We start from the raw sequence: 12,317 nt of genomic DNA, 5'->3' as shown, positions 1-12,317 counted from the left end.
CTTGCCTATCTTTTTGAGGTTCAGGAAAATTATCTGAGAACTAGTAGATCATTCCTAGATAGGAAACAAACCACATTACTAGGCTAGTATGGTCAAAAGCAGATGAAAAACATAAGTTCTTATCTGCAGACCTCCCTCAGTTTTCATGTACACTTATATTGCCACCAGCTGGAGAATGAGAAAAAGGAGTGACAACCACTTCCTAAAGGAAGCTTACCGCTCCTCTAAAATGGCTGCAAGGTTTTCCAATTTAGAATGGGGGGAGGCATCCTATAGTAAGCCAGAGTATTCTTTTGTTTTTGCTTTGTTTTTTTTGTTTTTCGAGACAGGGTTTCTCTGTGGTTTTGGAGCCTGTCCTGGAACTAGCTCTTGTAGACCAGGCTGGTCTCGAACTCCCAGAGATCCGCCTGCCTCTGCCTCCCGAGTGCTGGGATTAAAGGCGTGCGCCACCACCGCCCGGCTAAGCCAGAGTATTCTTACTCCTAAGAAATTAGTACATGCCTGCCCTGCTAGCACCAAAACATACACCACCATTGTCTGGCTTTCTTTTTGCTTTTCAGGTAAGGGTTTGTGTAGCCCTTAGCTGCCCTGGAACTTGTTCTGTATGGATAGTCTCAAACTCAAGATTTGCCTGCTTCTGCCTCCTGTTCCTCTTTGACTACCAGTTTTACCATTTGTTTCCCTCCCCTGAAGTACCTCCAGTTCTAAGTTATTAATTTTTCTTTTTCCTAGGAATGCCAGCAGAGTCAAGGGCTCCCCTCCCGAGAGCAAAAGAATCCACCAAACTGATCCACATTATACAAATCCAGCGTGTATAGCATCCTAATTATTTTCTACACAGGGTAAATACTTTAACCTTTAAAACATTTGAGGGCCACACCACATACCCAATCTGAAAGGTTCTAAGAGCAGAGGGCCTTTGAGTTTGTTCAAGACAAGTAGATCAAGCTCTGCCTGATCTTTTAAAATAGCCAATGGTGAGGGCAGGGTATTAAAAAACAGGATGGATGATGGACCACTGAGATAAGTTTTATATCCCATTCTAAACACACACAGGCCAAGGGACACTGTACTTCTAAATATATTGGAGGGAGCACCTTTCCTTTAGCTACACAAGCTTCCAGTGAGGTTCTCTCTACAGGATCTATACAGTGGCCTTGTGGTTTTCCAAGGGTTCTGTAAGACTTGATATTTTTTTTTTGGTTTTGAACAGGAGTTTTAGCCCTGTCTAACCTGGAACTCAAAAACTGTGATTAAAATTACATATCACACAAGGTCTTGTATGGCTTTACTTTACTGCCATTTCAGCAATGATCCATGTGTTTCTCACCAATTGTCCAGTACACCCACCATCTGAGGTGCAAATGCAGCGTCTTCAACAAACCTTCCAGTTCAGAAACTGCTGTGCTTCCTCCCCTCAAACTAATTTCCACTTTTTGTAGTCAGGATTCTTGAAAACAGTAGAACACACCTCAAATCCCCACTAGTCAGAATCTGGCTGAATAGCAGAGTTGGTCTTGCTGAGCTCTTAAGCATCATTCCAAAAGGAACATTTAGGAAGGTACAAATCTGGCACCAGAGTTTAGGACTTTTAATTTGTCCTAAAGTCACTGAAGCAAAAAAAAAAAAAAAAAAAAAAACACAAAACAAAAACCATGATAAACATTCTTTTACAACCCCCAACGCAAAAAGAAAAAAGACTGTAGGAAAAAAAACTTCTGGAAATGTCCTTAAAAGGCTCTGTCATTTTTAACAGGTAACAGTGTAAAACCCCAGAGTCCTTTCTTTAAAATGAATTTGGGAAAGATTGGGATGGAAGGAATTATTCAAACTTCGTCTTCTTTCCTTGTGGCTTGAAGTCTCCCCCTCCTCCTCCTCTGCCACCTCGGAAGCCTCCTCGACCTATAGGAAGGCAAAACATCATGAAGAATGCATAATACTTGGAATTGACCTTCCCACAAGGATGGTTAGGACACAAAGTTAGGAATCAGAGGTCAAACTTACCTCCAAAGCCTCCCCGGCCTCCTCTGCCGCCAAATCCGCCTCTTCCTCCTCTGCCACCGCCTCGTCCTCCAAAACCTCCTCTGCCTCCTCCTCGGCCACCAAAGCCACCCTCACCCTTAGGTTTGGCCCAGTCCAAAGTAACTTTGTTTCCATCAATTTCTCCATCTTCCATGGCCTCCTTGGCAGCTTTGGCATCTTCCTCACTATTGAAATCTACAAAACCAAACCTAAAATAGAATAAAAACCAGACATTTTAAAGTAAGCACATTCATACACACCAGAACCAAGTCATCCATACATAATTATACAATAAGCACTTTTATTGGAGGTCAAGAAAGACACAAATGTGATAAATTCTGATTGGTATGAATTTAGATCTCAGAATGTCTCACACGATAGCCAAATATACCTCTGTAAAAACAGAAGCTAAGAGCTAGTTCTGTGAATTCTCTCTTCTTCTCTTGCGAATCCATAATCTGCCACCAGTAGACAGAAAGGAGCTCAATGAGAAGACACCGAAGAGCCACTGTCCATGAATACAAAGAAAAGCAGCATTATGCCCTACCCTTTAGAGGAACCAGTTTCCCGATCTGTGACGATTCTTGCACGAACAGAGCCCTCAAATGATTCTTTTAAGGTCTCCTCAGTGGTATCTTCAGAAAGACCTTTGACAAACAGAGTTTTGGATGGCTCTAGAAGAGAAAAATGATGTTTGTTTTACAGGGTTTGACTATGTAGTCTTGGCTGGTCTAGAACTCTGATCCATTCATTCTGCCTTGACTGCTAGGATTAAAGTCACATATTACCACATTCAGCTGAAGTAGATTCTTAATGACAGTGACTTTGTATGTAAAATGTATACAATACTTGTGTTTTTAATCAGAAAAAAAAGCAATTAATTACAAGTAAAGGTAAAGAGACTACACTGGATTTGACATATCAACCTCAAGAGAACCAGAGGCAATCAAATCCACAAGTTGCTGCTTTGAGCTGACATGACACAGCTGGATCAGAACTTGACTATCTAGAGGAATTTTCTTGAGATTTCATCAATTATTTCTCAGGTAATCAGTCATCATTTCCAGTTGTCATTTACTCAGCAGCAACTTAAAGCAACCAGCCCCACATTAGCTCAAAATATTGCCACCCAAACCCAGCTATACCATGCCAAGGGTACTTACGACTTCTTGCATTAGCTGATCCCCTGGGTCCTTGTAACTCCAGCCTGATTGTTCTGCCCTCGATTTCCATTTTATTACAGGAGCTTAAAGCTTCTTTAGCATCTTCAAATGAAGCAAATTCTATAAATGCATACCTGAGGATTGAAAAGTCTATACTCAGAATAAAGCTTACAAACACATGGCACCAGCACCAATACTATTACTATCAACATTTATTGTCACTTGCATAGCTCAAAAGGATAGTGTTTTTGGTTTACCCTTATTAGCTGTGTAAAGAATATGTCCAACTCACATCTAGCAACATTAAAAATAATTATTTTACCCTTTAGATTTGCCTTGTTGGTTCTGGGGCACTTTGATAAAAGTTGCTTTCTCAAATACCTCCTGAAGAGTTTCTTCTGTTGCACTGTAGGAAAGGTTACTTAAAACCAAAGTTTTTGATTCACCTGCAAGTACAAAGATGTCGTTATTAACAAGGCATGTTATGCCTGTAAATTAAAGCACTCAGACAAGAAAGAAGGCCAGGGTGGGAAACTACCACACAAAAGAATGCTAAATGAAAACATTGATACTTCAACCATAGGCCCTATATCATATAATCCTAAGAATCACCACCACACTTGACTCAAAAGTGAGCATCCACCATACACAGTAATGCCTTCCTTGATTGCTCCTTTCATTTTCAGTCTAACTAGATGACTGAAATGATGTTGTCCTAGAATATTATTTCTAAAATATAGTTTAAGTCATTTCAAATAAGACACACCTAACAAGGAAAGCAGTAATTGCCTTCTCTGAAATTAATTTAAATTGTAATTTAACATCTCTCATTCATGATACTAAGCATTATGAACAAAAAGTGAATCAATTCTGGCTAACCATAAAGTATGAAAACAAGTGACTTCCATCCCTAAAGGTAGAATGAACCCCTTTAACTTACCACTCCAAGTGCTATTCTTTCCAGGTCTTTCTTGCCTTTGTTGTCCTTTCTCCCCAGTGTAGTAGAGTGAAACAGACCGCCCATCAATTTCTGTCCCCTGTTTCTCTTCAAGGTTTTTCTGTGCATCAGCTTCAGACTTAAATTCAATGTAAGCAATCCTATAATTTTGATAAACAGAGTACCAATACAATAGCTCTAAGATCAAAAAACCACCTTATGTCAAAGAGTCACATAGTACTATGTTTAACTGCCCAGAACCACATTCTTCTCATAAAATTATGGAAGGTTAGTCTGATGTTACCAGGAGCCTGAGGCAACAGATATTGATTTGGATGTAAGGCCAGCATGTAATAGCGATCACAGCTTCTAAAGCAATCAGCTCGTCTTGATGCCATACTCCTGACCTCAGCATCTTAGGTGGTGGAGGCTAGAGAACCTGGCTACAAATTAAGTCTGAGATCAACATGTACTGCATGTAGCCCTGTTTTGGGGAAGATGTAGGGCTGGAGAGATGGCTCAGTGGTTAAGAGCACTGGCTACTCTTCCATAGGTTCTAAGTTTAATTTCCAGCAACCATATGTCTCAAAACCACCTGTAATGAGATCTGGTGCCCTCTTCTGGCATTTGGGCAGAACACTGCATACATAATCCAACTTTTTAAAAAGGAGAGGGACACTAAACTACCAACTCAAAAACCTACTGATGAATAAGTTTATCGTTTAGATACAAACATACCCTTTACACCTCCCATCTTGGGTAACCATTCTGATCTCCACAGCATCTTCAAATGCTTCTTTTAAATCATCCTCAGTGATGTTGAATGAAAGGTTTTTTGCTAAAAGTGTTCTTGCAGCTCGAACTAGAATTAAAAAAAAAAATCCAAGCACATCATTTAACAAGTCACTAGAGAATAAAACAAAAAGCTCCTATAAAAGACAAGGCTCTATACTAAGAAATAAGGGACAGAGAGATGGTCAAGAATACTCTGCACAAAGAGGAGCCATGTTCAATCCTTAACACTCATACACTAGGCACACATATCGTCTATGCATATACAAACTTGTAGGTGTGTGTGGGGGGACCATCCCACCCAACACATTTAACATGTACAAATACAGGAAAAAACAAAGGCACAAATTTAGGAGTCTGATATAATTAATGACCTGAAATTACAAATCTAAATACTTTTTGAGCAATCACATTAACAAAGATAGAACAATATTTGAGCTGTTATTAGCCTGTCAAAATGCAAATCCACTAAAAACATTGTATATAGTTTCCTGGTGGTAATGTATATTTTAAGGTTCCATCCCTAAGATATTTCATCACAAATATGGATTATGATAATCAGTGACATTGTCTTTATGCAGTAAGTTCATGACCTGGATAAACTACAAAATGAGTTCATAGCCACCTTCCCAAAATATGTAGCACAGGGTTAATGAGTGCTTGCCTAGTATGCAGAGGGCCTAAGTTCAGTTTCCAGAACTGTTAACTAAAGAGAAAACAAACACTTCAAATTCCTAATTCTAAAATATAAAATCCTTTGAATATCATTAATTCATTAAGAGATAGTTCACTTCTAATTCTTTTTATTGTTTAAGCATGATGCAAGCTGAGATCACAGCATGAAAACATATGTTCAGAGGACAACTCTGGAGCTTTTCTCTCCTACTTTGTGGTGCTTCTAGAGACGATCAAAATCAGGTCAAGCTTCACAGTAAGCAGTTTTACTCCAAAGTAATCCATTCTGCCAGCTAACACAACAATTTCCTGAGTAAGACAATCCCTGCTGAGTGTAACACACTACTATTAATACCAGCCTGGTTTACCTAGTGAGCCTTAGAATTGTCAATGCCACACAGGTAAGACTCAGAAAACCTAAAATTATACTCCCTTTTGAATTCATAAATTTTAGCAGTCGAAGGCAGCCACACACCAAGAACTTGTCGTGTCAGCCTTCTCACCACGAACCTCACCTATATCAATCTCATAGGGTTTTAAGAGAGAATGGGCAAAGCCTACCCACCAGACCCTTTTCTTTTACATACCTTTCTTGCTATCTCTTCCTTTTGGTTTTTCTAGTTTAATTTCATTGCCAAACACTTTTAAACCAGTGAGTTCCAGAGCCTTTTCCTGGTCTTCAGCAGACTCAAAGTCCACATAGCCAAATTTCCTTGAAGATGAAAAGGACAAAATTATAGGCTTGAGAGTGAACATCTGCCACAGAATCAAGTCTATGTACCAAGATGACAGCAGACCCAGATTTCTTCATTTACTGCACTGTTAGCTGGAAAAGGAACCCGCTCTAAAAGCATTCAGTATGACTATAAAGGTCCAAAATGCCATTTTTTGTTTTTCGAGACAGGGTTTATCTGTGGTTTTGGAGCCTGTCCTGGTACTAGCTCTTGTAGACCAGGCTGGCCTCGAACTCCCAGAGATCCACCTGCCTCTGCCTCCCAAGTGCTGGGATTAAAGGTGTGCGCCACCACCGCCTAGCTAGTCCAGAATGCCAATTTTTAAACTTGCTGTTACCTGACATAACCAGAAGTCAGACATTGAAACTTTAAATCTGTGGGTTCTATGATTTGATGACTTAGTTCTTTAATAGCTAATCTTCATTAAAGTAATTATACATCTTCATGTTTAACAGTATCTGCTAATCCACACATACAATAAAAAACTTACCTATTTGTACCAGTTCTGACATCCACAACAGCAAGATCATTTTTAGCAAAAAGTTCACTGATGGCATCTTTCAATTCTGCAACAGACTTGTTTGGATTAAGGTTTCCAATGAAGAGATTGTAAGGTGTTGTTGATTCCGAGCCTACACAGAAAAAACTTGGTTCTCTTATAAGATCATTACACATAAACTTCAAAATTTTTATGAAGCACATCAGCATACATAGTGAATCTCAACACCAGGTTTCAGTATTAAGTCCCTTTGTCATTCATCACTTGTGCTATTGCTACTTTTATCTCCTTTCAAACTCCCCAATTTTGTAGGTTACCTTCCACCACTTTCTGTTTCTTGGCTTCGGGGACTTCTTTCTGCTTGGTCATTTCCTTCTTCCTTTTTCCAGGTGCTACTTTAACAGGCTCTGGATAAGATTTTTAGTGTCAATCATGAGTAAGCAGACAGCTAAAGAAATTCCATTAAACATTAATGAGGTCCACTTTAGAACTTAATTTGATTACCTTCCTCCTCTTCTTCATCTTCATCATCCTCTTCTTCATCTTCATCATCCTCTTCATCATCATCCTCATCATCTTCATCATCCTCATCATCCTCTTCAGCCACAGCCTTGGTTTTCACAGGAACAACCTTTGCAGGAGCTTTCTTTCCTTTAGCAGGTGTGATCTCCATAGCTTCTTCCTCAGAGTCTAAAAGAAAGATGGCTCAGCAAAGACAGCCAATCCTGGTAACATGAATCCCTCACACTTAAAAGAGTCTTAGAAAGGAAATGAAATCCTGACAACATGCTCAGTTATATTACAGAAAGAACCATGAGCAAAAAATAAATAAATAAATAAATAAATAAATAAATAAATGTGACTATCTAATCTAATCATAAAGTGATCAGGGAAAGTACACTATATTGTTAGCAAAACCTAGGTCTTAACTATCCCGCAACCTGAAATCTACTTACCATCATCTTCTTCTTCATCATCATCATCTTCCTCATCATCTTCCTCATCTTCATCCTCTGAGGCAGGCGCAGCAGCAGCTACTTTTGCTGGCTTCCCTCCTTTCACTACTGGTGGTTCAAATTCATCCTCTTCCTCATCATCTTCATCCTCATCACTGTCGTCTTCTTCATCGTCGTCATCGTCTTCATCTTCATCACTCTCTTCCTTCTTTGCATTCTTACCATTCTTAGCGCCCTTGGCTGGTGTGACAGCTCCCTTTTTACCAGAGGCTGCTACCAATGCTTTTCCTTGTGCGATTCCCTTCTTACCAGGTGTTGCAACTGCTTTGGCTGGTGTAACTGCCTTCTTGGCTGGTGTGGCTGCTGCCTTTTTACCTGGGGTAACAGCAGCTTTCTTAGCTGGTGTGGGAACTGCAACCTTTTTTGTTTGTGAAACAACTACCTTCTTTGCTGGAGTTGTAGCCTTCTTGCCTTTTTTCTGAGTGATGACAACCTTAAATGCAAACAAATCATTAGCATTTTCCTTTATCCAATACTATGTTAATATATTGCCACTAACTTTGAGTTCAAGAACCCTGGCATTAGTGTTAAGTCCTGGAGTAAAACGACTACAGATATGGCACAGCAGTTAAGTACTTGTTACTCAAGGTCAGTTCTCAGCATGCACCCACATGATGGCTCTAAATCCAATTCCAGGGGATCCAAGAGCATTCTTCTATGCCGAGGGCACTAGGCATGCTTAGTACAATTACACACACACAGACACACCAATAAACTAACAGAAAAATAAATCTTAAACCCTGGAGTCAGGGTATATGGCTTTCTATATGCTCATAGTTGCAGATGCTTATCAGACAAACATCCAAGTTTAAGAAACCCTCACAAACAAGACTGGCTTTTAATTCCACCCCCACACCTCCGCTCAACTACTAGAGCTACAAAGTATTTTTACTTTCATTTAATAAAGTTCCACCCAAACCACACTGTTAATTACTAGTATACCTCCTCTAAACAAGAAATCTGAGAATGATCATTATATAGCCCCAACTTAACTCAAATTCAAGAATATCCCTACTTCTGCCTCCTGAATGATTAATTACCATGTCTTTAAATGAACCAACAAGTAAGAGTGCTAATGAGTAGCAGATCTATCAAACTGGTAGCACTCCATCTATATCAGATGTACTTTAAACATTCATTGGCTTTATATAGCTTACACAAAAGGTGATAGGGGACAGAACTTAAAAACATTCATGATGGAATATTGGCAATGATAAATAGTGCTTGAAGAATTAAAAGATTACACTCACATCTAATAGTTCAGTTTAGTTTATCGAAATACAGAAAAAATAAACCCATACACATAGGAATAGGACAAATATGGTGCCACCTGAACTATGAGACCCTTATTCTCATCTAAATCAAAATTCTGGGTTTCTTAATAAATAATCTGTCATAAGCTGCATGCAGTGGCTAATGACTTTATTCAGTAGACTGAGGTCAGTCAGCCTGGTCTACATATTGAATTCTAGAACTGCCAGGGTCATAGGGCGACCCAGATTCAAAACAAAAATGGGAATTTTGTGACATAATGTCCTTCCAAAACGCATGAAGCCATGCGATTGTAGTCTGAAGAAAAATAAGTTGGAAAAATTCTGTCTTCCAAAAAAAGGAGGGAAAATAACCTGTTAGGAAATCTATTTATTACAGCACATGAAGCCTGACTAGTGAAATGGACATCCCTCCCAAATCGTCTATTTAAATCCTCTATTTAAATTATCAATGACACTAAAGTACTTGTCACTCAATCACTAACTGCATACTACAGTACTGTATTTCTGATAAACATTTAATTCCTTCGGTTTCACTGCTTAAGCTTATCCACCTGCCCCTGCCTCCCAGTATGCTGGAATTAAGGCGCCAGCACAGCCCATCATATCTTAAGCATTTAATGACTTTTCAACTAGCTGTATACCTCCTCTTCTCCACTGCTGTCATCTTCTTCATCTTCTGACATTTCTTCATCCTCACTATCTTCTTCCACTTCCTTTGGGGGAGGAGCCATTTTCTTGGATTCACCGTGGGTTTTGCCGGCCTACAAGTGCACACAAAATCATGCCTCTGCCCCATTTTGGGCTTTGCCATTATCTTCTTTTCTGCACAAGCAGAAAAGACATCCTTTTGACAATGTACGACAATATAGCATATTTTGCTCAGAACCACCTATAATTTCTTTCCTTTTCAGATAGCTGAAATCTCTACCATTAATTACCAACGCATTCATTTTACTAGTCCTTGCCTTTTATGTTCTAGCACCTTCGCCTGAATTCGACTTAGGGATAGCCCTCTCCACTAATTGCTTGGGCAGGGGGTATCTTCCAAGTCCCTTTTTAGAAGAAGCACCTAAGAGATCTACTTCCGACTTTCTCGTGTTGGTGGCGGGCCACGTGGGGGGACCAAGCAGGCCACCACGCGCTCCCTCTGGAGTGCACCACGTGCTGGTCGGCCCGTCATGGACAGATCCGGGATGGCTAGGTTCCCCACGTAGGTCAATCCCCCCGACTCCCCTTACCAGTGTACCGACACAGCCCGACCCCGAGGCGCGCGACACACGCCGAGCGCCAAAACCCACGTGGCGGGCCGCGCACCGGAGCACGTGCGCCAGGAGGCGGGGCCCAGCGAGCGCCGGTCGCACGAGTTTGGTCCCCTCTCCAACCGGCAGCCCTGGCGCCTTCTCCACGCTCGGCGGCTCCGATCTCAGTTCCCCCCCAACCCCCACAGCGACGCACACCCGCGGCGACCCCCGCCGCACTCCACAGCCGCCTCCCGGAACCCACCTCGGCTCTTCTCACCATCAAGTCAGGAGGCTAAACGCCGCGAGACCTCCCGCTAGTCGCGCGAGACTTCCCCCCCAGCATGGCGCCCTCGAACGCGCCCGGGATTGCGCTCAGGCCCTCCTCCCCTCCGCGGCGCGCGCGCGCGCGCCCCTTAGGCAGCAGGCCTAGCGGCCCGTGTCCGCGCGCGTAGGGCCTCTCACCTTTGCGAGCTTCACCATGGTGGCGGATGACGGCGGCGGCGCAGTGAGCAGCTCAGAAGAGCCCGGGAGAACCGACGCGAACTCGACGGCAGCGGCGGGCACTGAAGACACGGGAGCACGTACGACTGACTGCCAGCTACAGCTAGCGTCTGAGGCAAAAGACTGAGCCTGCTCAGTAATCGCCTCTGGAAAGGCGACGACGGTGTCCTCGTGACCCCGCCTCCGCCAACCAGAGCCCGCGCCCGTTCCCCGAGCCAACCGCGAGCCTTTAAGCCAGGCCGGAGTGGGGCGGGACTACGGCGTCTGTGGGCGGGGCTTTGGCAGGCGGGGCCTGACGGCAGCGCCCTGAGGGCGGGACTTATTTTGCGCTAGGCGGACGTTGACTGGTTGGCGTGCGGGTCCGTTTAGCGGCCCGCTCTCCCCGCGCCTGCGCCGTGGGAAGCGCCGAGTTTGGCGCTGCTTGCGTGAGGGATGTGGGGGTGGCGACATGCCCGGGATGCTCTCATGTGCTCGAACGCTACGGGTACCCCTAGGCTCGCGTGGCCGGGGGTGTTCCGCGGGGATTTCCCCCGTGCTGCGGAAGCCAGCAACCCACGTTGGACGTCGCTGTGGCCTAAAGGGTTCGCCGTGCGTCCCTGCCAAGGAGCCGGAGAGCGCCGGAAGTCCAGGGCCTAGAGCCCACTTGGGCCAGCTCGCAGCCCTCGGCCTGCCCTCAGTGGAGCCGAGCACATCCCCTTGGCTATAGTGGTGTGCCTAGGACCACCGTTCTCCTGAGCTCCTAATAAAGGCTGCTTGTGTGTTTGTGTGTGTGCGTGCGTGCACGCGTGTGTGCAGTGCACAAACAGCACACTTAAATGTCTAATCTCGCGCGGTAGGTAGGTTTACCTCCTATTGGGACAGGCTCGGAGAGGTGACTTCCTGGTGTGTGGTGCCCGGCCTGTGACCACTCACGGGTTCCCCCAATGGCGGGAAGGACAGAGTTCTCTTGGGTTGCTTAAGTGGATTGCCCCGTGTGTGGGACCTTGGTTCCAAGCGTGGCATACTGGGGTGTTTTATTCTAGGGTGTTTTCTGGACATCTAAAACCTAACTTGCTACAGAGTCAGTGTTCCATCATCTGACAATCTTGGTTGAAAGTCACCTGTGGAGATTTTGCCCGGCGTGTTGAAGCAGGCTCTCACTTGCTCTTGCTGTCCTGGAGCTCACTGTGTAGACAGGCTAACCTCTTCCTGCCTCACGTGTGCTGAGGTTAAATGAATGGCCACCACGCCTCGGGAGGTTTTAACGCAAGCGGCATGTGGTTGGGTCTCAAGCTTTCTTTCTGAGCACAGGCCTTTGGAGATAAGTAGGAGTAGTTATTAGGTGACTAAGGCCTTCCCAGCTCAACTCCACACAAGTGCTCTACGGTCAGGGCATGGGGTGGAGACCAGCGCTGTGGTGTGGGGGCTTTGTTTTTAAAGAGAGACCGGTGTCACTAAGCATTGCAGCTCGGATGAAAAGGAAT

The 12,317-nt window shown here is 43.5% G+C and overlaps 1 protein-coding gene and 3 non-coding genes across 4 annotated transcripts; all 4 read right to left on the bottom strand.

Moving 5' to 3' along the window:
* Positions 1-1,576: 1,576 nt before the first annotated feature.
* Ncl (nucleolin) lies at positions 1,577-11,080 on the bottom strand. Its single transcript, XM_075952026.1, has 14 exons — positions 10,816-11,080; positions 9,754-9,873; positions 7,779-8,271; positions 7,327-7,512; positions 7,140-7,229; positions 6,814-6,955; positions 6,177-6,301; positions 4,861-4,984; positions 4,126-4,283; positions 3,508-3,631; positions 3,186-3,319; positions 2,570-2,696; positions 2,005-2,231; positions 1,577-1,902 (listed from the first exon to the last, which is right to left on the bottom strand). Exons 1-14 carry the CDS (start codon positions 10,831-10,833, stop codon positions 1,823-1,825), a joined length of 2,148 nt encoding a protein of 715 aa, XP_075808141.1. The 5' UTR covers positions 10,834-11,080; the 3' UTR covers positions 1,577-1,822.
* Positions 2,386-2,518, bottom strand: LOC142837244 (small nucleolar RNA SNORA75). The gene has a single exon (XR_012908232.1). It is a non-coding gene; the product is annotated as a small nucleolar RNA SNORA75 (small nucleolar RNA).
* Positions 3,009-3,088, bottom strand: LOC142837247 (small nucleolar RNA SNORD20). The gene has a single exon (XR_012908235.1). It is a non-coding gene; the product is annotated as a small nucleolar RNA SNORD20 (small nucleolar RNA).
* LOC142837246 (small nucleolar RNA SNORD82) lies at positions 7,020-7,093 on the bottom strand. Its single transcript, XR_012908234.1, has one exon. It is a non-coding gene; the product is annotated as a small nucleolar RNA SNORD82 (small nucleolar RNA).
* Positions 11,081-12,317: the final 1,237 nt, after the last annotated feature.

Source organism: Microtus pennsylvanicus, chromosome 17 (genome assembly GCF_037038515.1).
Source record: "Microtus pennsylvanicus isolate mMicPen1 chromosome 17, mMicPen1.hap1, whole genome shotgun sequence".
NCBI classification, from domain to species: domain Eukaryota; kingdom Metazoa; phylum Chordata; class Mammalia; order Rodentia; family Cricetidae; genus Microtus; species Microtus pennsylvanicus.
This window is presented reverse-complemented; position numbering and strand designations above follow the sequence as displayed.